The 24,559-nt window shown below is 40.9% G+C and overlaps 1 protein-coding gene across 1 annotated transcript; it reads right to left on the reverse strand.

Annotated features, from left to right (window-relative positions):
• Positions 1 to 245: 245 nt before the first annotated feature.
• C1H21orf91 (chromosome 1 C21orf91 homolog) lies at positions 246 to 19,516 on the reverse strand. The gene is made up of 5 exons (XM_051644104.1): positions 19,201 to 19,516; positions 18,573 to 18,702; positions 7,990 to 8,523; positions 2,346 to 2,408; positions 246 to 1,273 (listed from the first exon to the last, which is right to left on the reverse strand). The coding sequence occupies exons 2-5, from the start codon at positions 18,694 to 18,696 to the stop codon at positions 1,113 to 1,115; spliced, it is 882 nt and encodes a 293-aa protein (XP_051500064.1). The 5' UTR covers positions 18,697 to 18,702; positions 19,201 to 19,516; the 3' UTR covers positions 246 to 1,112.
• Positions 19,517 to 24,559: the final 5,043 nt, after the last annotated feature.

Below are 24,559 nucleotides of genomic sequence, written 5' to 3' on the forward strand. Positions count from 1 at the left end.
GCATGGTGGAGCTTATCCCCCCATCCCCGACTTTTTCAGGGCAACTTGGCAAATTTCTGTTACATAATTACAGCTCCAGTCTTTTTGACAAAGATTAACTAAGATTTCATGGTAAGGTAGACTGATGGAAGTTTAAAAAAAGCTGTTCTGCTTTAAAATGTATCATTATTATTGGCATTTCAAAATTAAAACACTACCGTAGTCTCATGCAACTTTATAAAAAAAAAAACTAAAACAAGGTAATGTAGTATTACAAATTTATTTAATTTCTTCAAAGTAATTTTTCAGCATTGAAAATTTCACACATATAAAACAACTTCAACTTCTATGTATTAAAACCAAAGTGTGGAATTTTTGTTTTAAAAGTAAAGGAATTGCTGGGCTTTTTTTTTTTTTTTTAAACATCTCTACAATTCTCACAAACCAAATTCTTTAATTATAAAGCTAATAAAAATAAGTGATGCACCAGCACATTTTTTTCTTTAACGTGAAATTCATCTCTTTGGGAAATATTTATTTTTTTAATTGTATCACGAAAGATACAGACCTGAAAAAGGATAAACAATCATACACAAGGCATAAACATTACACAGAGTAATCCATACATTTTATAAAGAGATCTGGAAAAGTACCTAAAATAGTGATATTTAGTATAAAATTTCAGTAATAAAATATTGCTCATAATAAATAAGAAAACATGAGTTTCATTAATACTGTTCTCCCATTAAAGCTTTTCTGGATGAAACAAGATCAGACCTGATAAAAGCTCAAAATGTTGTTTTTCCTTTGTATGAAGGAGGCAGGTTTACAGCATTCAGGTCATTCTTTGTTAGAAACAATTTTATTATTAAAACACAGAGTTCATTCACTCATGCGTAGTTATGCAAAAAAAAAAAATCCCAAACCTTATTACAGTAGGTTTTAATACCTAAAATATTTGCCTTTTTTCTTTAAAACCAAAGTGGAATAGACTTCTCACAGATTACGAATGTAAAGAGAAAGCTGCCCAAGTTTCCTTAAAAGCATCTAAGTATCTGTACACCTGTACTTCTTGGGTTACCAAGGCTGTTACAAAAAGTTAGCTCTATAGAGGGACAGAAGTTGTATTCCCTTTATATGGGGACATTTGATTTCATCCCTGCTCGTCCCATCTGTAGACATGGCAGTTTGGAGTAGTTCTTCAGCAGCTGCTCAATAGCGATATGACGGACATTGAGCTCTGAGGCCAAAGAGTCCTTTTCTTGGACTTGCTGTGTCAGCTCTTCAAACACATCTGCAAGAACATTATTAGGTTAATACACGTGGTCCCCATACTTTTGATAGAGTTGAGAAGCAGTGCTGAACATTTCTATGAAAGAGGCATCAACATTTAAGTGGGCTCATGCACAAGAACACCACTTTTCCTGGTTCCAGCACAGCTTATTGTATGCATTAAAAACTAAACAGGATCACCAGCATAGTTTGAGGTGACCTGAGCCAAGGTGGAATAGTTTATAACTTGAAATGGAGTTGATTTTGTTTGTTTCAGAAATAGCGTGGCCAGCAGGACTAAAGGAAGTGACTGTTCCCCTGTAACCAGCACTGGTGAGGCTGCACCTCAAACACTGTGTTCAGTTTTGGGCCCCTCACTAGAAGAATGACATTGAGGTACTGGAGCATGTCCAGAGAAGGGCAAAGAAGCTAGTGAAGGGTCTAGAGCACAAGTCTTAGAGGAGAAACTGAGGGAACTGGGCTTGCTTAGTCTAGAGAAAAGGAGGCTTGGAGAATACCTTTTCTAAAACTACCTGAAAGGAGGTTGTACCTAGGTGGGAGTCTCTCTCTTCTCCACAGGCAGCAAGTGATAGGACAAGAGGAAATGGCCTTACATTGTACCAGGAAAGGTTTATATTGGATATTAGGAAAAATTTCATCACCAAAAGGGCTGTCAAACACTGGAACAGGCTGCCCAGGGAAGCAATGGAGTCACCATCCCTGGAGGTATTTAAAGGACATATAGATGTGGTGCATATGGACATGGTTTAGTGGTGGACTGGGCAGTGCTAGGTTAATGCTTGGATTTGATGATCCTAAAGGTCTTTTCCAACCTAAATGATTCTATGATTCCAGTAAAAAAACTTAAAAGAAAACACTGTATTCTTCAAGTGCCACCTTGCAATACTCTAGGCAATTACATAATAATACCACCCAAAAGTTTCTCATTTTACATGGCAACATGATATATAGAGATTCACATTTTGAACTGAACTGACAGGACAGCCATCACAATTTCTTTTTTCAAATAAACAAGATTTTCTTTATTACAAAGCAACACAAACCCAAAACAAATAGTGTTGAAAAATTCTTACCCTGGATTTGCTTGTGCAGTTTTTCATTAACTTGCTTTAACTGTACAGGAGTCATCATAGTCACTGTAACAAGAAAATCTGTTATTACTACTACTAAAGTCATGTAAGCATTCCTAAGTAGACTCCTACTTTCCCAAATGGTAGTAATTTGCATCCTAATAATGAACAGATGTGTTGCAGTATGTCAAGAGGCAACGTTATTTATCACTCATTTGTGACAAGTTTGTAAACGTCCTCTTTTGTGCTGACATATACCAGGATTTACTCCATACGAAAGCCACCACTTCCATGTCAAACAGCTGGAAACTCAAGCCATCTAAACAGTAGTGTCCAGTACCAGAACTGCTTGTAATTTCATTGACACCTTAATATACTTTCCCTTCCTCTGACCATAGAATGTGGTTTCCATGTAAATCTGCAAGCACATCTGTTTAACTGTGGGCAAGTTGAAAATTCTGAGGTAAGTCCTGCTATGTTTGCAAGCCTACAAGGAAACAGCTTCTGGACAGAATTTTCAGCACACAGCTACCTATTTTGACTATCAAGTTTGTGCTTTATACATACAAGAATAATATAGAAAGTCTCCACTGAGTATCTCAGTGACAAATGCTGAAGAAAACTCTTGATTTGCTACAAAGACCAGTGTATAAACATAAGCTTACTTCTCACTTTCTTGTGCTATGTTCCTAGTGCAAGCTAAAAGATCCTCTGCGTCATCCAAAAGCCCTGCTGTATCTCAGGTTATGTGTACATCCATCATCCTCAGAGAAATATATATTAAACCTCAGAGGAGGGAATTGTGAAGGTTTTCTGTGCTGCTCTTGATCAACAGCAGAAAGTAGGGAAGCACTGGCCTGCTTCCTGGAAATCTCTAAGCCTAGCAGTGGTGGGCACACATTGGTAGGGACTGGTTACTGCCATGCGTGTGGTGAGATGCCCTTGGCAGCACAGTTAAGAGTGACAATCCTGATCACCACAGGGGGATACAAGGCACTGAAACAAGCTTTAAGACCCTGTAATTTTTAAACATTGTTTTTAAACAATGCTGCAGTTTAGCAAAGCTCTCACTGCATACTTGAGAAAAAACTAGGCTGCAAGCACACAGCTTTTGTTCAGAGATTTCTCAGTACAGGAAGTTTCTATATTGCAAATTTAAAGTGGAAGTTCTGAAAAGAATAGTTTTTTACCTCCCCAGAGGACTACTAGATTAACCAAAGCCACCTTTTCAAGCTTTCTCACATCTTGCAGTTGTTGAGTATTTAACTTTCTGTCAGTATTGCCAAACCAAAGAAGTTGGCAATGACTCAGACAGCCTACATGCAACTCGAGACATAAGGCCACTTAAGAATGAAACAAATGAACATTTCTCCTCCAAGAGCCACATGCAGTGATCCTATGTTCTGTTATCAATACAACTGAAGATTCCCTTCTCACATCTTACCACCCTTTAAGCTCCACGAAAACCCTGACTGGATTTAATGCAGTAACTGACAACTTTATAAAAATTTATTTCCCCCCCCTTTTATACCCACTGGTAATATGTTACTTCCCATTTCTTCATTATTTTCATAAGTGTTTCATCAACTGTAACAGATAGGCAGGTTCACACACTTTGTGAGTGTGTATGACAGGACTGTTTCATGTCACATAATTCTGATATATAAGAGAAAGGAAGAAGGAACAGAACACCAAATTTAAATGTTAAAACATTAGTCAATCCATAGCTGAGGTAAATTATAAAGAAATACTGACCAAGCTAGTTACAGTCACATTAACAATAGTCGTGTTTTTTTTTTTTAGTAGACTATCTCCTGATGGTGGGGGTACTGCATTAAGGTACCTAATCCTGGCACAGAAAGTCTGACTAGATTTTTCTCTAAAACACAAGCTTTATCTAATCACAGTCTCTACATATCAATGTCTTTTAAAGCTAAATACTGCAAAAAGATTAAACAAATACAATACAAAGAAAAAATGCCTCAAAAGTGTGTTATGCAAGTTAAATGGAAGAAAAAGCCCCTGTTACTGTCCTCAGTAATTGAGGAAAACAGCTTAATGTTCCCCTGTCCTGAAATCAGAGAAATTCCAAGTCACTAACTTCAGTTAGATAACCCCATAAACCAGGCCAAGCCTTCCTAATTCCCCTGTTAACTGCTGTCCTGATTTATATAATCCCAATTTATGGCTCCAAAGGACAGGTGGTCAAACAGCACATATCAGTTTTGATTTATAATTTTAAGACTACTAATTTACTACAAATGCAATGTGAAGCATCATACAGAAGTTAAATAAAATCCTTCTACAAAGAATGAGAAATGACTGAACTTTGCAAAGACAGGTTTCTTAGTTTGATTAAAAAAAAAAGAGTCTAAAGAAACTGATTCTGACTTTTTACAGTACTTGATCACTCTGTCTTTCAATAGTCTGAATTCCATTATTACCTTGTTTTTCATCACCTAATTCTCCACTGAATATTTTACCAGCTTCTTTGGTCTTCTTTCTCTGGTGTTCTGAAACTCAGAAACCCTCTCCAATTACTTCCCTCATCTACAAAAGTAAGAGTGGAGGTATTGCACTTTAGGACCAGGCACTGTTCCAAGAGCAGGATGGTAACTTCAGAGATCTCTAGGAACTTGGTCCCAACACATTTCACACAGGATGATGCCAAAGACACTGCAATATCCTATTTTTTTTTTTTCTGAAGACTTCTTCTAGTGACTTTCTTAAATAACTTATTTTCCACTGCTTTCAATACCACCAGAGTCATACCTTAGGGCAGCAAAGAGGGCTCACAGTAAGCTTACTACCCGTGACTTCAGAAGGGCAGATTTCAGCCTCTTCAGGGATCTGCTCGAGAGTGTCTTGGGATAACATCCTGGAGGGTAGAGGGGCCCATGAAAGCTGGCTGATACTTAAGGATCACCTTCTCCTGGCCCAAGTGTATTGCATCCCAAGTAGAAACTCCGAGAGGCCGGCATGGATGAGTAAGCAGCTCCTAGAAAAGCTCAAACTGAAGAAGGAAGCATACAGGGGGTGGAAGCTAGGCCAGGTATCCTCAGAGGATTACAGAGGTTGTCCGAGCAGCTAGGAATCAGGTTAGGAGAGCCAAATCCCTGCTAGAATTAAATCTTGCCAGGGACGTTAAGAACAATAAGAAAAGCTTCTTTAGGTATACTGGGGAGAAAAGGACATCCAAGGAGAGTGGTAGGACCTCTCCTGAAGGGAACGGGCGAGGTAGCAACACAGGATATTGAGAAGGCTGAGTTCCTCAATGACTTCTTTGCTTCAGTCTTCTCTGGCAAGTGTTTCAGCCTCAACACAAAGGCCACACCAGGTGAAAGCAGGGACTGGGAGAGTGAATGATTCCCCACCATACGTGTAGAGCAGGTTCGTGACCATGTAAGAACCTGAAGGTGCATAAATCTATGGGACCTGATGGGATTCACCCACGGGTCCTGAGGGAGCTGGCAGATGCAATTGCTAAGCCTCTATCCATCATATTTGAGAGGTCATGGCAGTCTGGTGAGGTTCCTGCTGATTGGGAAAAAGGCAACATAGGCCCTATTTTTAAAAAGGGGAAAAAGGAAGACCCAGGAAACTACAGGCTGGTCAGTCTCACCTTTGTGCCTGGCAAGGTCATGGAGCAGATCCTCCTGGAAAGTCTGCTAAGGCACATGGCAAATAAAGAGGTGACTGGTGACAGCCAACATGGCTTCACTAAGGGCAAGTCATGCCTAACCAATCTGGTGGCCTTCTACAAGGTTACAAAAATGGTGGATGGTGGTAGAGCAACTGACATCATCTACCTGGATTTGTGCAAGGCATTTGACACTGTCCCACATGATATCCTGGTCTCCAAAATGACAAAGAATGGATTTGACAGATGGACCACTCGGTGGATAAGAAATTGGCTGGATGGCCACACCCAGAGAGTTGTGGTCAATGGCTCAATGTCCAAATGGAGGCAGGTGATGAGTGGTGTCCCTCAGGGGTCAGTATTGCGACCAGTGCTGTTTAACATCCTTGTTGGAGACATGGACAGTAGGATTGAATGGATCCTCAGCAAATTTCCTGATGATACCAAGCTGTGTGGAGTAGTGGACACCCAAGAGGGAAGGGATGCCATCCAGAGGGACCTTGACAGGCTGGAGAGGGGGGCCAGTGCCAACCTCACAAAGTTCAACAAGGCCAAGTGCAAGGTCCTGCACCTGGGTTGACACAACCCTAGGCACAAACACAGGCTGGGGGAAGAATGGCTGGAGAGCAGTCCTGAGGAGAAGGACTTGGGGGTGGCAGTAGTTGATGAGAAGCTCGACATGAGCCACCAATGTGCTGGAACCCAGAGAGCCAACTGCATCCTGGGCTGCATCAAAAGAAGTGTGGCCAGCAGGGCCAGGAAGGTGATTCTGTCCCTCTGCTCTGGTGAGACCCCACCTGGAATACTGTGTACATTTCTGGTGCCCTCAGCACAAGAAAGATATAGACCTGTTGGAGAGGGTCCAGAGAAGGGCCACCAAGATGATCAAGGACCTGGAGCATCTCTGCTATGAAGACAGGCTGAGAGAGTTGGGGCTGTTCAGCCTAGAGAAGAGAAGGCTCCAGGGAGACCTTATAGCGGCCTTCCAGTACTTGAAAGGGGTCTACAGGAAAGCTGGGGAGGGGCCTTTCATCAGAGAAGATACTGATAGGACAAGGGGTAATGGTTTTAAACCGAGAGAGGGGAGATTTAAGTTTGATATTAGGAAGAAATTCTTCACTATAAGGGTGGTGAGGAACTGGAATGGGTTGCCCAAGGAGGTTGTTGATGCCCTGCCCCTGGAGGTTTTTAAGGCCAGGTTGGGTGAGCTTTTGTGGAACCTGGTCTAGTGGTAGCTTTCCCTGCTCATGGCAGGGGGGTTGGAACTTGATGATCTTTAACTTCCCTTCCAACCTTAATGATTCTATGAAATGATTTCTCAGGTTTACTGCTACAGCCTTTAAGAGAACATGATGGTATAAGGACCTTCCCATTTTCTTATGCTCAATAAACAGAAAAAAAATAACCTAGTATAATGCACAAGAAAAGACTGCTACTATTAAGAATATTTAACTTTTTATGTTTGCTCTGTTACCTTCCCTCTGATTTCCCCTATTGCTTAGAGCAGCCTTTTAGGCTTACTCTACTATCTTATCTCTAATTTCTCCTGTTGCTTAGGGCAGCTCTGTGCAAAATATAACTCCAGGCACTGCACAAGTTCAGAAAGACAGTTATTTGCAGGAGTTCAGTAATCTCCACAGGCAGAGCTGTGCAACTGCCACAACTGACATATTGAAGTGACTGCAGCCAACTGTAACAGTAACTTGTGTAAATAAAGTGTGTCCTGTATCACATTGGGGTATATCTAGGAGGAAAGTCAAACAGAAAAAAAAACAACCAAGAAAACCCCAACAAAACCCAACCAACCAAAACTCCTACACCAACAAAAGCCGCCACACTACTTGCTTAGCCATGTAGCCTTTTTCTTCACAGATTTTATATTAACTCCAAACTGTTAAAAGCTGGAATTCAGGACATGAATTACTGCCCTCTGGGGGCATGAAATCTTTGAAAAACATTTCAAAGGATGGCCTTGACTGCTAGATTGCATGTAAACAAAATACTTACATTCTTCCCTGCTGTACTGAGGATGCCTTCTATGAACACTGGTAAGTGAATCACCTTCCGCTTTTTCAGCTTTCTGGACTTGGTTATGATTAGACCACAAAACACTGCTGCAACAGAAGGTAGCACCTGCTTCTTGTAACACGCCAAGTCTGAAGTCAGAAGATTCTCTTTGTTCCAAAAGAGTTTGTGAGCAGCTCGAGATGTCTCCAGTTTTCCCATCTATCCATTTTGCTGAGTATCTAGGTACTGGGGAGTCAAACTGTGGGAGTAATTTTCTATCAGTCTGATGTCTGAAGTTAAAAAGCTGGTGTTGAGATGTTTTTGAGCTTTCAGAATCAGAGTCTAAATCCTTGTTTTGTGCATACTGTATGATCCAGTTAATTTTTTTGCTCAGGATATTTTTTACTTCTGCATATGGGCTTTTAGAAAGCTTTGATCGCGGACAGTCTTGATTTGCTATTAAATGGAATTTTTCAAAGCAGTCTCTGTGCCCCCTTAGAGATCTTGTATGTAGAAGATCTGACTTTGGTACTCCTGTAAAGACACAACAGAAAAAAGTTCACATACTGTATACTCAACTAATTTTTCAAAATCTTTACTTACAAGCAACTAAGGAAACAAAAATGTAAACTATACTTTCCTATTAGCAGACTAATCACTGAATAAGGATTTGTGATACTCTACATATGCTTGAAATTCCACTCAGTCTTGAGTCCTTAGCATATAAAGTGTTTTGTACACAGTAACCTGTAGCACAGGACTTTCAGATTACCTGCATATGCCTCTTGGATGATACCACAGATGAAGCAAAGTGCTAACTGTACGTATTACACCATGCCCACACACAACTGTACAAGCTGTAGAAATAATCCCATCTATGTATCAGAAAGTTCTACAGAACAACACTAAAGAGCATTTTGAAAGCAGTCATTCATGGTACCATTTTCTATCGCTAACATTATGAGCTATCTGCTCAACAAATATTGCAGTGTGCAGGCTTATGTCATCCAAGTGGCCAAACAAGTTTATTAGTTTATTATTTTGCATTGGTAATCTAGCTAGAGAAGCAAGTTCCAGTACTGTTGGTACTTGTCAACGTTAAGCTGTCCAAGCACTTAATTTTGATTATCTCACTTGTTAGCAAATTACTGTTTCAAGTTGGGGAGTTGAAATATTGAGAGTAGCATTATAAATTTTTGATTGTCCATTCTTTGGGCAGCATTAAAATTCAAAATTATCACTGTTTTGGTTGAGTTTGTAAGAATGCACACAAAAATTATGAGGCAAAATGAAAAAAAGACTGTAAAATAAAAGTACACCAGTGGAGTTTATTTTGTTCTTAGCAGCAGGGGAGAAAGGTAAGGTCATGACAACAGATTCACAGGATGATGCCAGTCCTTGAGACAAATCATAAACCAATGTAATTTCATTAACTGGGGAACCCAAAATGGAATCACAGAATCATCCTGGTTGAAAGGGACCTTGAACATCACCAAGTCCAACCATAGCCTAAATTCACCAAACATAACCTTACTATCCATTATTTGCTTCTGGTTCTAGCAACCCATGTGTCCTAGAAAAAATATGAGTGGTGTCACTTTACTCAGCAGTACTTTTGTATGTTGAACACTTGTGAGAATATGGCTACTTATATAGAAGCCCAGCATTTAAACAATAAAATAATAATAAAAAAATATCCGTATTTCAATTCATAAGCCATGCAAGGCACAAACTCTTCCTGTATATTGGTACAGTTCTCAATAAAATGAGTCCTAATCCACTCTTGCAAAATAATTTTGTAAATAAATGACTAGCAATCAGGTAATTTATAAAGTGACACACATTTTTGTAACTTGTAACTGTTTGTAAGTGCAAAGTAGCAGAGAGCAGGGAGAATATTCACCCTATGACCAGGTGTGTAATCACATCTCAGTAAATTCTACCCTATTTTGAAGCATTTGTGCTTGAAAGTATATCAGTTTCCATCATAATGAAGTTCTGGATTTTTTTTTGTTTAGTTTTTTTTTTTTTTTTAAGGGAAGTAGTCTACAAATCCTTTATTTCTGCCTTTGCAACTGGTTGTGTGAAAACTATGTGTAACTCTTCTTCATTATTAAGATACAGAACTAACTTGAAGTGTTTGCTCACATTTATATATAAAGCTGGCTAGAATAGCTGCCTTATTTAGAGATTATAATAATAGTAATGAAGAAGTTCAACTCAAAAGGAGTGCTCTTGAATATGAAGGCTACTTCATATCCCATCACAAACAAATGTTTTCATTAAAAAACGAAATAAGTGAGCATTAGCTTATTTTCTACAGTGTTTTTTTTTATTATTTGTTCATTCTTTTATAAAAACTTCGTATTTGATCTTTCAGCTTCATCAGTTGAAAATCATGTTAAAGAAAGCCTGTACTCTCTTCTTAGCAATTTACAATGCAATGCTGGAAACTAAGGGCTTTTGTAATTGTGAATAACCTTAGCTTGAGCAGTTGAGGGAAAAAAACCCAGAATTTAATAAGGAGTGAATTAAAATTAACAAGAATACTTCTAGACACATGTATAGTCAATTATGAGTTTGTACTATGATATTTGTTAATTAAAGCCATATTAAAGTCCTTTTAAAGAACTTGCAAATGCTTACAGGCATAATGAAAGGAAAAGCTGCCTTCTCAGTATAATGCTGCTGTCCACCATACAACAGTTTCAATAAATGTGTAAAGTACATGTGATTATTAAGGACAGTCAAAGGACAGTGAATGCACTTCATAATACAGTATAGTACCTGCAAAAGAGGTGAAATTCTATGTTTAAGCCAGCACACTTAGAAAAGGCCCACCTCTAGTTTTAGCTAGCTGTAGCCAGTGAGGAAACTCTTGCGCACAATCCACCTCATCCTAAATAGTCACCTCTAGAAATATTCATAGTAAGCACCTACACTTTTTCCTTTAATTCTATAAGCAAGAACCCTAGTGAAGGGAGTCAGTCCATAGCTGTATACTTTAAAGAGCCCCAGCTTTTACTACATATTCTGAAATGTTCCAGCTACTCCCCTCAGCTGTCCACCCCACCTAAAGCATCATCACTCTATAAACAGGGATGTTTAACCAGCCCACAAAACAGCTCCTGAACAACTGCAAGTGTCCACTATGAACACTAAGATCAGATGAGTTCAAGTTTGGTTTACCTAGAGTACAGGGCTAAGACTTGTAGCAGACAGGGAAATGCTTGATGAGACATTAAATGTTTGTGTCTATTTTAAGCCACTGCTGTGTGTCAGTATGCTTATTGAGAGTGTTGGAAGAGTTCTCATTATAGAAAAACAGATCCCAAGACCTGTTCAAAATATATTAAATAAAACCAATCCATGATGACCTAAGACAGCAAGCCCCCCACATGTCTAAATGACAAGGGGTAAGGAAAACCTATATTCTTCAGTTGTACAATTCTGCCAACACTGAAAAATGGGATCATTAGAGATTTGTATCTCCAATACATCTGCCTGACAAGACTTAAAGCCAACTGCTATTTTTAAGTGTATGTATGCAATTTCATTTGAGAGTTAAATCTTGTGATTTATTAGATTGCCTAGAAGGAAAAATCCAGTGCCATTCATTAACTTCCAAAACCAGACACACCATGAAGACTAGATATTATCTTGGCCATAAATTAAAGTTCTCTCCTCAGTTTCATATGATAAAGTCAGTGCATTCCACACACCAAGTGTGCACACAAATCATCTCCCACTGGATTCCTATTAGCTCATATGTACTTCATCACATAGGAAAGACATGCAATTTAAGACAGAGCAGAGATCAAATCGACCCTTTAAACATATTTTCAAAATCCATGTTCCCTGTAAACTATTTCAGTAAGAAGAGAGTTTACCAATGTATTACATAAGCCAATATACTCTGATACATTCCTGTTACTACAGGAACTAGTATGTTGAAGATATCTCACACTTGGTAAGAAAAAGCCATTAAACTGACCTTGAAGAGGGTGGAAGCCATGAGACAATATTTCTGTATTCTGGGTAGTGCCAGGTAAGTAATATTAACTGCTCAGGTTACTTGTTTGCATGTACAAATCTCCCAAATTCACATACATAAAATTCAATAATGTATTTTTAGAACTAGCTGGACAGCTCTACTTTTACTCAGCAATACTTATATAGCAGTTAGAAGATTAAAAGTAACATCTCAAACTATGTTTGGACTTGAATTCGTAGTTAAGAAGCTTACTGGAAACTGCAGCTAGTTTCACAAGTTCATTCAAGTTTGCAGAAATGAGTCATATCCCTGGACTGCAAATACTAATGCTACCTTGAAACAAGTTCTGATCTGTCTAGACTAAAGGGTGGTGGTTAATTTTTTTAGCTTTTGTTGCCAAAATAATGTATTTTATTGGCTATTACTTCATTAACATTGAAAAAAATAAGATGTGTAATATTCTGGAACAGAATGATATAAAACCAGCAGTTTCCAATCCTTTCAGCTACACCTCACAACCCATTTTGTTTCAGTGAGGTATTCTCCTGTAGAGTCTAAGAAAGAAAATAAGAGAAATTTGAGTGCTTAGCTTTTAAAATTAAAGCTTTTTTTTTTTTTTTAAGCTGAACAGAAAGAACCCAGAATGAGGATATTACACAAGACTTTATAGACTTCAATAGGAAAAAAGCTATACAATAAGGCAGACTTCTTCATAGCATCTTTGTCTCAACCAGGAGACTGTGATGCACTAACCTGATGCTGAAATTGCCTGAAATGCTATGAGTCTATCAGGACTTCAAAGGACCACGGAAATGTAATGATATTAACATAAATCAGGGGAACTGATGCTCAGTACTCACACTCTCTATTCTTTTATATTACAGGACCTGGGATACAGACTGTCATTTGCTATTCAGCCATTGTTCAACTTTAAACAGAAATGGGAACAAGCCAGTTTGCTTGTCAGCTAGCATTTTCAAAGATGTTACCATAGTTAGCAGCACCAGAGAAGCAAAAGAGTACATAAAAATAAGCTCAAATTATCAAATTTTTCCCTTCTATTATGATCTCTTCTATATTTTGTCTCTGTTACAAACCCTCAAATTTCAGGAAACTCAAAAGACTTGAATAATTCTACATTAAAGCGTAACAGCATAAAACTAGCTATCTATGACTGTTTAGTTGTACATCATTTGTAACTTTTACAGACTTTTCAAGTTCAGAGACAAGTTCAATGTTTGAACAAATACATTCAGGTATTAAATTCCTGAAGCCGGGATTTCCACAGGCATTGTCTAGAGGATCCAAAAGCATGCACTAGCGAAGGACATATCTGCATTGCACAGAGCAATTTCCATGTAAACATACCTATACAACTGAAAGCAGCACCATAGGCAGCACACTTGCATATCACTCCAGCTGCCCCTGCCTGCTGTTTTGAAACACAGGATAGACAGTTACACCCTCCTAACAGGAGAATTAGGGCACAGTGAGGTATGTTTGTACAGCACCACACTCTTAGGTGCAAACCCTACAACTGGAGTCTCAAAGCAGCTTGTAGGGACACCATATTCAGGCAGCGGGTTTTGTTGATACATACACATACAGACAGTTGTGATACATACATACGCTTATACTTTTGTGTTCATGTATTTCCCATCTCCCTCCAGTTATAATTGCAGATATGTTGTATTATATATGTGCTACAAGAGTTCAGTTAATATTTTTTCTGTATTATAATGAAATAAAAAGAAGAAATTTGTCTCAAACTAACACACCTGACATGATTTCCTGGCTTACGCAATCTCATTACACATGAATTCAAAAAGCTTCCTGTTTCAATACACAGACTACTGTGACACATGCTCAGAAAAACAAAACAGTACAAAACAATCACTGATGTTCACTTTGTCTGCACAAGGCAAACAAAAGCCAACATCAAACTCCAGAAAACCAACGCCACCAGGTTATTCTAAACCTGGTCCAGAACTTTAAAACCACTGTACAAAATCCGCTTCATTTCTCATATGAAATACTAAACCAACCGTTCGAGTACTTCGCATATTTCAAACTTTAAAATCACGTTAGCATTCTGAGGTGCTAAATCACTTGATAATGATCCTTCAGATACAAAAGCCAGTTCTGCAGTAAAGTATTTATGTATAGCTTAGACCACTCAATTTCCACCAGCATAAACCCTCAAAGTAACCTGAAAGGGTTAAGTATAACAGGGACAAAAATACTGCCCTTTCAAGACACTCTCCCCTCTGATTAGCCTGAAGAGTAGCACTGCTAAATATTAAAAGTTAATTCTTTCCCTGTTCCTCAAGAAAAGTCGATGACACATAAAAAGACAAATAATAAATCTGTGACACCACAGCTGAATTTCAAAAGCCGCACTCAAAGCAGTGGTTTAACTAAACTTAGTAAGAAACACAATCACATTTTAGGCTAAGCTATAATTTAATTTCATTAAAAGATTAAAATCTAATACTAAAGAAATTATGACAGAGACATGATTTCTGATTAAAAAAACAGTTTTATGTCACAATAACCAACTTCCTCATTCAGAAACACAGCAGTTAAATTAAGCCAGACCACAGGCTAAGCTTTCTTTATAGTGGTCTTCCCTACAAAGAATAATTTTTTCCTATAAGAATAATAATCCCTATAAGAATATTTTATTTTAAATTTATTTTCAATTAGGTATCATTATTGAGGTACTGCCCAAACATAATAAAGGTTAAAAAACCACCTCAATGTCAGGAAAGTAAGGGCTGTGACACATCACAACACTGATCCAGGAAGAGGTCTGGTTCAGTCACTGCAGATGGGGATGGCTTCTGATTTGATAATTTCTAATTACTCAATCTTACTTAACCAAGACGATCAACAACGTTACAATTTACACATACACAAACTTGTACTGCTGTTGAACTCACAGATGTCAGAAGACAAAGATGCACTGATACTAAACATGAATGTAATTAAGTGCAGCTAAGCAAATTATATTTCTGTAGTGTTTTGTTTATTTACCCTAGAGAAAGTTTGTTTCACAGGTGATTAAACCTTGGGCTAGATAAGTTTCAAGCACCTGGATTTACCATAGACATCTTTAATCAATCAGATGCTGGCAAGAAGCGAAACAGGATTGTTTAAAGAGTTTTGCTACAGCACTAGAATATGACACCTTTTCAAAAAAGAAAACCGGGAAACCTGCTTCCAGAATTTCATACATAGAAGTTAACAGGGTGCTGCAAACAGTGGGAGTACTTAAACATGCTGCAAGATGCTGAGCTGTGACTAATAACCTGCCCGCTCTCTAGCAGCAGCTATTTCCTACTTCACTTATGGAGGAGTTATGCATGCACATCAACACTAAAAATACACAAGCCTTAAGTACTGTCCTAGCTGTCGCATGAATACCTTTTTAGAATAGCCTATTTCACTTTCTGAATTACTTAAAATATATTTACATGTTTTAATTGCTTGGATTTTTAAATACAATGTTAAATAAAAACACAAAGCATTGGTGAGAATGACACGTATTTTAAAGTGTGGGATAGCACATCTACAGAGTTGATATACCTTACAGCTCATTCTGTTCAAGAAGTAGCTATGTTGTAATGCATCTGAACTTCATTAAAATATAAGCCATCCAGAGGGACCTTCATGGTCTGGAGAGGTGGGCCAGTGCCAACCTTATGAAGTTCAACAAGTCCAAGTGCAAGGCCCTGCACCTGGGTCGACACAACCCTAGGCACAAATACAGGCTGGAGGAAGAACGGCTGGAGAGCAGCCCTCAGGAGAAGGACCTGGAGGTGGTAGTAGATGAGAAGCTTGACATGAGCCACCAGTGTGCGCTGGAGCCCAGAGAGCCAACTGCATCCTGGGCTGCATCAAAAGAAGTGTGGCCAGCAGGGCCAGGAAGATGATTCTGCCCCTCTACTCTGCTCTTGTGAGACCCCACCTGGAATACTGCATACAGTTCTGGTGCCCTCAGCACAAGAAAGATACAGACCTGCTGGAAAGGGTCCAGAGAAGGGCCACCAAGATGATCAAAGGGCTGAAGCACCTCTGTCATGAAGACAGGCTGAGAGAGTTGGGGCTGTTCAGCCTAGAGAAGAAAAGGCTTCAGGGAGACCTTATAAGCGGCCTTCCAGTACTTGAAAGGGGCCTACAGGAAAGCTGGGGAGGGGCTTTTCATGAGAGAAGATAGTGATAGGACAAGGGGTAATGGTTTTAAATGGAGAGGGGGGAGATTTAGGTTAGATATTAGGAAGAAATTCTTCACTATAAGGGTGGTGAGGAACTGGAATGGGTTGCCCAGGGAGGTTGTTGATGCCCCATCCCTGGAGGTTGGACGAGCTTTTGTGGAACCTGGTCTAGTGGCAGGGTTCCCTGCTCATGGCAGGGGGGTTGAAACTTGATGATCTTTAAGGTCCCTTCCAACCTGAATGATTCTATGATTCTGTGTTAATATGAAAATATTCCATATAATATTCTGAGTTTGTCAATTATTCATTTCATTCCCTACCCAGGGCTGCCAAAAGATTTGAATTTTATATTTATATAAATCATAACCTTTGCTACAGGAAAATACAGGCATGCAGTACATACGTTAGAAGTAGGAAAAGCGTGACCATGGATACAGTAACAAGCTGGCTTACCCACTGGTTCAGTTAAAGACTCTTATAATGATATTTTATAAAGTCACTTACACAATCTCTGCTGCCCTTAAGTCTCCTCTCCCTATAAAAGCAGTAGCAGCATATATTTTCAAAGTTGTACACAAAAGAGAGAGTATAACAAATTTCGATGTTGTAATAAAAAGATACGAGTGCTTTTTTTACCATGTAAAATAAAAGATTAAGAATAGAATAGCTCATGTAATTTCAGGTGACCTTTCATCAGGATACTGGTTCAAGTAGTCTATTAAAATTAACCAAAAGTGCAGAAGATTATGCAAAGTAGTCTGCTGTACAGATTAAGTCTTCACTATTATCAAGTCTACTTAGTTCCAGAAAAAAAAAAAAAAGCTGTTCCATCTTAAACTCACAATCATTTTGTAAAGGAAAATCCATAACAAGTAACTTCGACAAATCCACATTGTATCTCAAACGACAGAGCACAGAAATAATCTAGTAATTTTTTAATGCATCCTGTTTTGTTTCAACACTTCCAAACTGAAACTAGATTCTGAATGTATTAAAAATACTTAATTCCATTACAGCACTATGTTTTCTTCTCATTTTAGAGCTCAGAGAAGCATCTCCACTCCACTTCATACTGAGAACAATAAGCTATAATTTTAAAGCAGTAAGGAAACTCAAAGCAGACTGACAGGTTGTCTTAGGCTAGATAGCTGCTCCAAGTTTTGTCAAAAAGTTTGAATACACAAGCATCTATCTTCTAAATAAAAGTATAAAACATATAAATTACTACCTAAGTATGAAAGCATTGTTCAGATAAGAATATTTTGCCTCTAGTAGCAAAGACCTTAAAGGCATCACTGTTTTTTAAATCAAAACATACTACTGACCACATGAAAGTGACAGCAATTCGCTAATGCATTTTTCAGATAAGACGGTAAGAACAAAATTTTATTACCTATACAAGCACTCATGGTCAGATACGCAACAGCAACTGTATGGAATACATATCCTTAAATCCCTCTACATTCTAGTCAGTTTTATGATTCTAGGGTCCAGAATAAGCAACTAGACCACAGGGTACGGTGCTCGTATCTCAGATCACTTTCCCTCATGAAGACTCAATCTTAAGACCTTTAGTGTACCCTCATATATATCAGAGATGCAGCAAATCTTACTATCTGTCCTCAAGAAATAGCACCTTCACACAACAGTGTTATGATCTTCATACTCAACTGCCCATAACTGATCTACTGCTCATTCATGCCCAACACTTGAGTCAACAGGATAGGCAAATTCTTTAGCAAAGCAAGGCTTGAAGTTAAGGAAAAAAAAAGTTTTGGAGGCCAGACAGTGTTACAAGGTTAGTGTTTTGAAAGATGGACAAAATTCCCACATAATAATTTGCAAACTTTGAGAAGCTTTGACAACAAACTCAGTTTTATCACATTACATGTATTATTATCTTTTGAAAGCAAAAACAAACGACCCCCTGAGTATTTCTAGTAAAAGTGAAACACCAAAGTGCTTCTAAAAAACATCATGCTTTAAAGTCTGCAATTTAAGTAAGGTCTATACATAGAACTCTCTAACTATTGAACAAAAACCCTGAATAAAGGCAGAAGATTAATTCCTTCCAATCTGAAATAGCACCAGAGGTGTAATACCAGAAGGTGGAATTAACACCAGGGTATTTCAGAAGCTCTCAAAGGGCAGGTACATCTTTATGTCTAGCAGAGCAGGCACTACAACAGCAAGGGCACCCACCTTGACCGGAAATGAGATATTTAAGAAAGAGAACAAACTAGCTTGGCCGTCAAGAAAACTCTCTAAACGTATGTGTTTTCAAACCCTTTCAGAGAAGCTCAGGATGCGTCCAGCTCCAAGCAAAGCAGTCTGTGACCGAAGTTTGAGCGAGACTCGTACTGAAACGTTACCTTCGATGTTCAGCTCAAAACAAACGTGACAAAACGAGAGCGTCTCCTTCTCGGTCCCCAGCTTGCAAACGCTGCAGACGTTGTCATCGTCTAAGTCGATGCTCACAAACTGCTCGTCGTTCATGGTGCCCTGGCGGGGAGAGAGGGGGGCGACAAGGGACGGGACAGTTATTTCAACAGCCACCGAGGCCAAGCCTGGGGAGGCGGCAGCCGGCCCCGCACGCCGCTCCCAGCCGCGGCTCCGGCCCCGCCGAGAGCCCCGGGCCCCCTAACGCGCTGGGACGAAAGCGGTAGCGGCGGGGGGGGGGGAGAGGGACGAGGGCGGGAGAGTCCCGGGTAAGTTTCTGCCTCCAACCGCGGGGGGCACGGCGCGGGCAGCGGCCAGGCCGTACGGCGGGGCCGGCAGGGACCGAGGCGTTTCGCCACCTCCCGGTCCGAGCACCCCTTCCTTCCCTCGGACACTGCCCAGTCCCGGCCTGTTTCCCCTCAGCACCGTCCTCAGAACCCTCATTCCCCGCTTCTCCACACACCAGCTGCGCGGACACGCCGCCAACGCCAGAACCGCCGCAGCCCCAGACCCAGCCCCAGCCCCGGCCCCGGCCCCGGCCCCGGCCCCGGCCCCGCTCACCGCCGGCCCCGTCGCCCGCTCCAGCGCCGCGCTCCACTATTGTTCGGCCGCCAGCCCCTCCGCCGCCGGAGCTCGGCGCCAAGCACCGCCCGCCGCTTCCGGCCGAGACCACGGCTCCCGGGGGCGGGGAGAGGCGGCGGGTCCTGCCGCCGCGCTCCGCTGCTCCTCGGCGGCTGGCGTCGCCTCAGCGCGGTGCGGGAAAGGGCGGCGAGACGAGAGGAGCCAGAGGCAGCCGCTTCCCCACAGCTCCGTGCGGCCACCGGGCCGGCAGCTCCCCCGCAGCAGTTGGGCTCTTCCCGAGCGCGGCAGCTCCGGCGCCTCCTCCGCGCGGGAGAAGCGGGGCGAGGCGAGGGGAGGGGAGGGGAGGGAGCCTGGCCCCGCGGTACGGCGGGCGGGCCGAGGCCGAGGGGTGGGAGGGAGCGAGCGAGCGAGCGAGGAGGCGGGGCCCGTCCCCTCGCCTCGCCCCGCTCTCGCCTCGGGCAGGCTGGCGGGGTTGGGCGCGTAGCGGGGGGCTGCTCGTGTCCCTTCTGGGGCCCAAGTCTGCCGTCATCCCGGCGTCCGCTGACGTTGCGTTAGCTGGTGGCGTGTAGTACGCCCTGCGCTCGGGATTCGTGTGGGTTCGGTTTTGTTGGAAATGGCACATTTCGTTCGTGTGTAGGAACGGGGAGGAGGGAGGGTTTGCTGAAAGGCAGGGCGGGAGCGGAGTCGCGATCTCTTGCCGGGCGTGTGTGTGTGAAGAGCTGGGAATGGGTGCTGCGTGTTAACGGTGTCCTCTCACGGCTGAGGATGGGATCACTCCAGCCGGAGGTCTCCAGGAAACAAAAACTGCTCATCAGGGATTGTTTTCCACTTCATTTGCCTATGGAGGAAGGAAATTTAAAAAGTTATTGTTGAACAGGATTAAAATAAAGGAGAAAGAGGAGGAGGGAGGAGGAAGGAGAGCATGCTTAAGAAAGAAACAGTCTTAAAGTACGCAACTATACGTACTCGATGGAAAATATCAAGTACAGGCTGTATGATCTGAATGGAAAGTAAAACCAGGCCAAGTCTGTGCTTGGGCTTCGTGGGTGAAGCCACAGCTGGCAGATCGTATCGTCTGGAGAATTTCCACAGCTGACGGAAATGACGTGTAACATTCCTACGTGTCAAAGTAATGTAAGAAAGAGCTAAGTAGCCTTCCAGAATCTCCTCCATCCAAACATGTCTCCCTACAGTTTTTATTGTTTCTTTCATTGTATTTCTCCTGGGGCATTTTCTTCAAATTTATGAAAAAGAAAGAGTAAAGAAATCCTGTGCTGTGTTAGAGTCCCGTCCTTCACAGCTCTTGAGTAGCAACTCAACTTTAGATTTGCTTCTGATGAAGGATGACAGAGCATATTTCATCCCAGAGCTTCTTGAAATCTTCATCAAATTGTTTCTCCCAGGGACTGAGACTGGGCTTGAGGGAAGGGTTGCATTTCACTGTCCCCTTGTCAACTCTATTTTGATATACATGGAGAGGGGCAAAGAAACAGCACCCATGGTTTATTGCAAAAGCAATACTAAGGAAAAAAGGATATGAACCTAGGGTAGAGGATTTAAAAACAGAAAGAAATGGCTGGACAGGTGATGGTAGAAGATTATAAAGAGAGAAGCACACCAGAAGGCTGTGCTGCCATTCAGAGGGACTTAGACAGGCTGGAGACTTGGGCGGAGAAAAACCTGATGAAGTTTAACAAGGGCAAGTGTAGAGTTTTGCATTTGGGGAAGAAAAACACCATGCACCAGTACAGGTTGGGGGCTGACCTGCTGGAGAGCAGTGTAAGGGAAAGGGACCTAGGGGTCCTGGTAGACAGGAGGATGACCATGAGCCAGCAATGTGCCCTTGTGGCTAAGAAGGCCAATGGCATCCTGGAGTGTATTAGAAAGGGTGTGGTTAGTAGGTCAAGAGAGGTTCTCCTCCCCCTCTATTCTGCATTGGTGAGGCCACATCTGGAGTATTGTGTCCAGTTCTGGGCCCCTCAGTTCAAGAAGGACAGGGAAGTGCTTGAAAGAGTCCAGCGCAGAGCCACAAAGATGATTAAGGGAGTGGAACATCTCCCTTATGAGGAAAGGCTGAGGGAGCTGGGTCTCTTTAGTTTGGAGAAAAGGAGACTGAGGGGTGACCTCATCAATGTTTACAAATACGTAGAGGGTGAGTGTCAAGAAGATGGAGTTAAGCTTTTTTCAGTGATGACCAGTGATAGGACAAGGAGTAATGGATACAAATTGGAGCATAGGAGGTTTAAGGTGAATATCAGAAAAAATTTTTTACTGTGAGAGTGACAGAGCACTGGGACAGGCTGCCCAGAGAGGTTGTGGAGTCTCCTTCTCTGGAGACATTCAAAACCCGCCTGGACGCCTTCCTGTGTGATGTACTCTAGGTGACCCTGCTCTGGCGGGGGGGTTGGACTAGATGATCTTTCGAGGTCCCTTCCAACCCCTATGATTCTATGATAAAATCTCTGAATTTTGGAGTATTTTCCTCTCCCAAATCTGGTGTAGATCCAGAGGCTATGGACTCTCAACGGGCCATTGCCGCAGTGCAGCAGCAACTGTGAAATCCAATGGCAAAGGAGTCATGAATCTTGTTCAGAAATCGCATGTGGGAGACAGTATGGCTCTCAGTAACTGTGCTGTTTCTTGTAAAAAATACTTTAATATATTGAGGTCATTGGAATAAAAATAGTGAAAGAGAACTAATATTACAGATGCAAAGTTATGAAAAAAACTAGTAAATGCCAAGATGAAGATTGTCCATGCATTCTTAACTACTGCCCATGATATGGTTTATGTGTATACATGCACACACATATTTCCTCCCAAGACCCTTGGCTCATCACTGCACATTATTCTAGCTAACAGTTTACTTAGATTCAAAAATTACTTTAGTAGCAAACAAATCTGTTTAATCTTTTAATTTTTATCCTCTATTGAGACTGCATTTTCATTATATTGAGGCTTTGCCAGTGATTGTGTTCTAATAATCCCCACTGCTTCCTCTTCCCCCAGCTGCTTGGTCATGTTCCCACACAATTTTCTCACTCTGCTTCAGTGAGATGACACAAGGGACTGGATGACAACTGAAATGAAACAAAGTTCCAACTCGGATCGATTCACTACATTGCTTCACAGTACAGCCCTCTAAGCACTGGTGATAAGGCAGCTGAAGAGGTAATACACAGATGAAAATGAGTACTCTAACCCCTGTATAATGAAATCATGGCTTGAGCTTCATTGCAACTTTCAAATAGCTATAATTTAGAAATGAAAGCTTAAATCAATGTTTTACAGATATACTTTGTTCCAGATTCCTGCCTGAACATTTAGAAATTCTAAAGCTAAAAGACATTTTTACTGAAAAATACAGGGTTAAACAGGTGTCCAGGGAGTGGTGGAATTGCTTGCATTGCCGAAAATACTGCAGCAGATCCCTAGAGGAGATAATGAATAGCGTTGGCACTGCTCAAATGAAAATATCCGTGTGGGTTTCTGTGTGTATATGAAAAGAGACTCAGGAAGGGAAAAAGTTTATAAAGAATTTGAATTTGAAACTCACAGACTAGGTGAGGTAGGCCTGCCCCCTTGAAAATACCTAAAAAGTAACACTTCAAAATCAATCTGACTTCTTTCTCTTCCGTCTCTGCTCTCTTCACTTGCCTCTCCCCTGGGCTTTGACATTTTTTCCCCTCTGTAAATCAGGCAACTGCAGCTCTTCCAGGAACTTTGGAAGATCATCATGTTCTTCAGGCAGTTCTCTATCTACAGCTAATAAACACATATATTTTTCTCCAACTCTTCTGGGTTGTTTTTTGTTGTTGTTGTTGCTTTTTTTTTTAATGTATTCTGTTGTTGGCTTGTTTGTTTTTTCTTTTTCCCCAAGTTTCTTTTGCTTGTTCCTGTCTTTGTATATAGATCTTTGTTTCTGTGTTCTCTAATATTTCCTAGTCTATTTTATCTTTCACTCCTGGAACACTGAATAAATATAGGAACACTTTGCTGTACCCCCATCTTCACTTCTCTATTTTGTAACCTGTTACCTCTTTATTATTTTTCCAGTTCTCTTCTAACTTCACTTGGTATGCAAGCCTTACTAGAATATATTATTTTAAACCTTATTGACTAATCTCAGTCACCTTAGCATGTGGTAAAAACCTAACTGAAAAGAAGTAGTTCCACTTCCCCTCTCCTTGTTACTTTCTTTGTGTTGTATCTGATGTTCTTATGACTGCTGGAAGGTGAACTGAGTCACTGAGGTGATCCAAAAGAACAAAGAAAGAAAGAAACAAACAACTAAAAAACCCCCAAAACTTTTCTCAGTCAGATAATTAAAATATCTTCAGCTATGTTATTGCTAGAGTTGGTGTACAGAGTTTTTGAGGTGGGAATGCAACTGACCTTCCAGCAGTTTGAAATTGTGTCGAACTTGGTGTAACATCACCAGTCTTATCTGTTGCTCCAAGTCCTCTTGCTCATTTATCTAGTCCCTTTGCTGTATCTTCCCTCCAGGCCATGATCTCCTGATCCTCTTTTGGATAGTAGTGCCAGATGAAGTATTACTTGCTTCTATCCATTTTTTCCCATTACTTTAAATTTTATTGGGTTATGGGCTGAAAAGTAACCAAGGTCAGTCAGATTCCTGTCCGGTTCACTGCATGATTACCCAGACATTCAGAAATTCATTGTGGTAAAGCAGGGGTTTTGTCAAGAGGGCAGAAGGAGTAGAAAGCAGTAGCAGAGGCTATTGAAGCCACCTGCATAAATATGTGGGTTAATACAGCCAAAGTCTTTCTTCTCCTGCCTTTTTCAGTTTTTCTCTTCTTTCCCTTATGACCATTTTCCTCCTGTCCCTTTCCTCTGTGTCCATCCTGTTCTGCCATATGAAACCACACAGTTTCTCCATTTCTCATTCTGCAGAGCATTCCTGTCTATGCTACGACACACCACCAGTCTTTCTCTCTTATACCTTCTTCATCTTGCACTCACTGAATGGCATGCCTTCATTCAACTGAGATAATCTCCTGTGGAAATTTATGTTTTTTCTTTCGTCAGTGGCAGAAGAACATGTAGGCCTGTTCCAGACACTTGGTGAACTCAGCACCTAACTTGAAGAGACGCTGCTGAGGAAAATTCTAAAAGCTAACCACAATACCAGTGATCTAGTTCATAGATGTCATTTCAGTAAACCAGACAGAAAAGCAAAGGTTGTTCATTGTTAAGTTTTTTTGGCTTCATGATTGGCCCCTGAAATAAAATATCCTGCTAGCGTGTTTTCTTTGGAAAGTCATGTCCTATATTTTCTGAGGTTAGGAAAAAAAAAAATAAAAATCTGCAACTGTGT

The sequence above is a fragment of the Apus apus genome, chromosome 1 (assembly GCF_020740795.1).
Source record: "Apus apus isolate bApuApu2 chromosome 1, bApuApu2.pri.cur, whole genome shotgun sequence".
NCBI lineage: Eukaryota > Metazoa > Chordata > Aves > Apodiformes > Apodidae > Apus > Apus apus.

Excerpts from the sequence above, each read along its gene's own strand:
- C1H21orf91 (XM_051644104.1), bottom strand. The coding sequence starts at position 18,696 with ATGAACGACGAGCAGTTTGTGAGCATCGACTTAGACGATGACAACGTC. Across the intron at positions 8,524-18,572 it reads TTTTGAGCTGAACATCGAAG|GAGTACCAAAGTCAGATCTT; the intron begins GTAACGTTTCAG and ends GTGTCTTTACAG. Across the intron at positions 2,409-7,989 it reads TCAGTACAGCAGGGAAGAAT|TGACTATGATGACTCCTGTA; the intron begins GTAAGTATTTTG and ends TTCTTGTTACAG.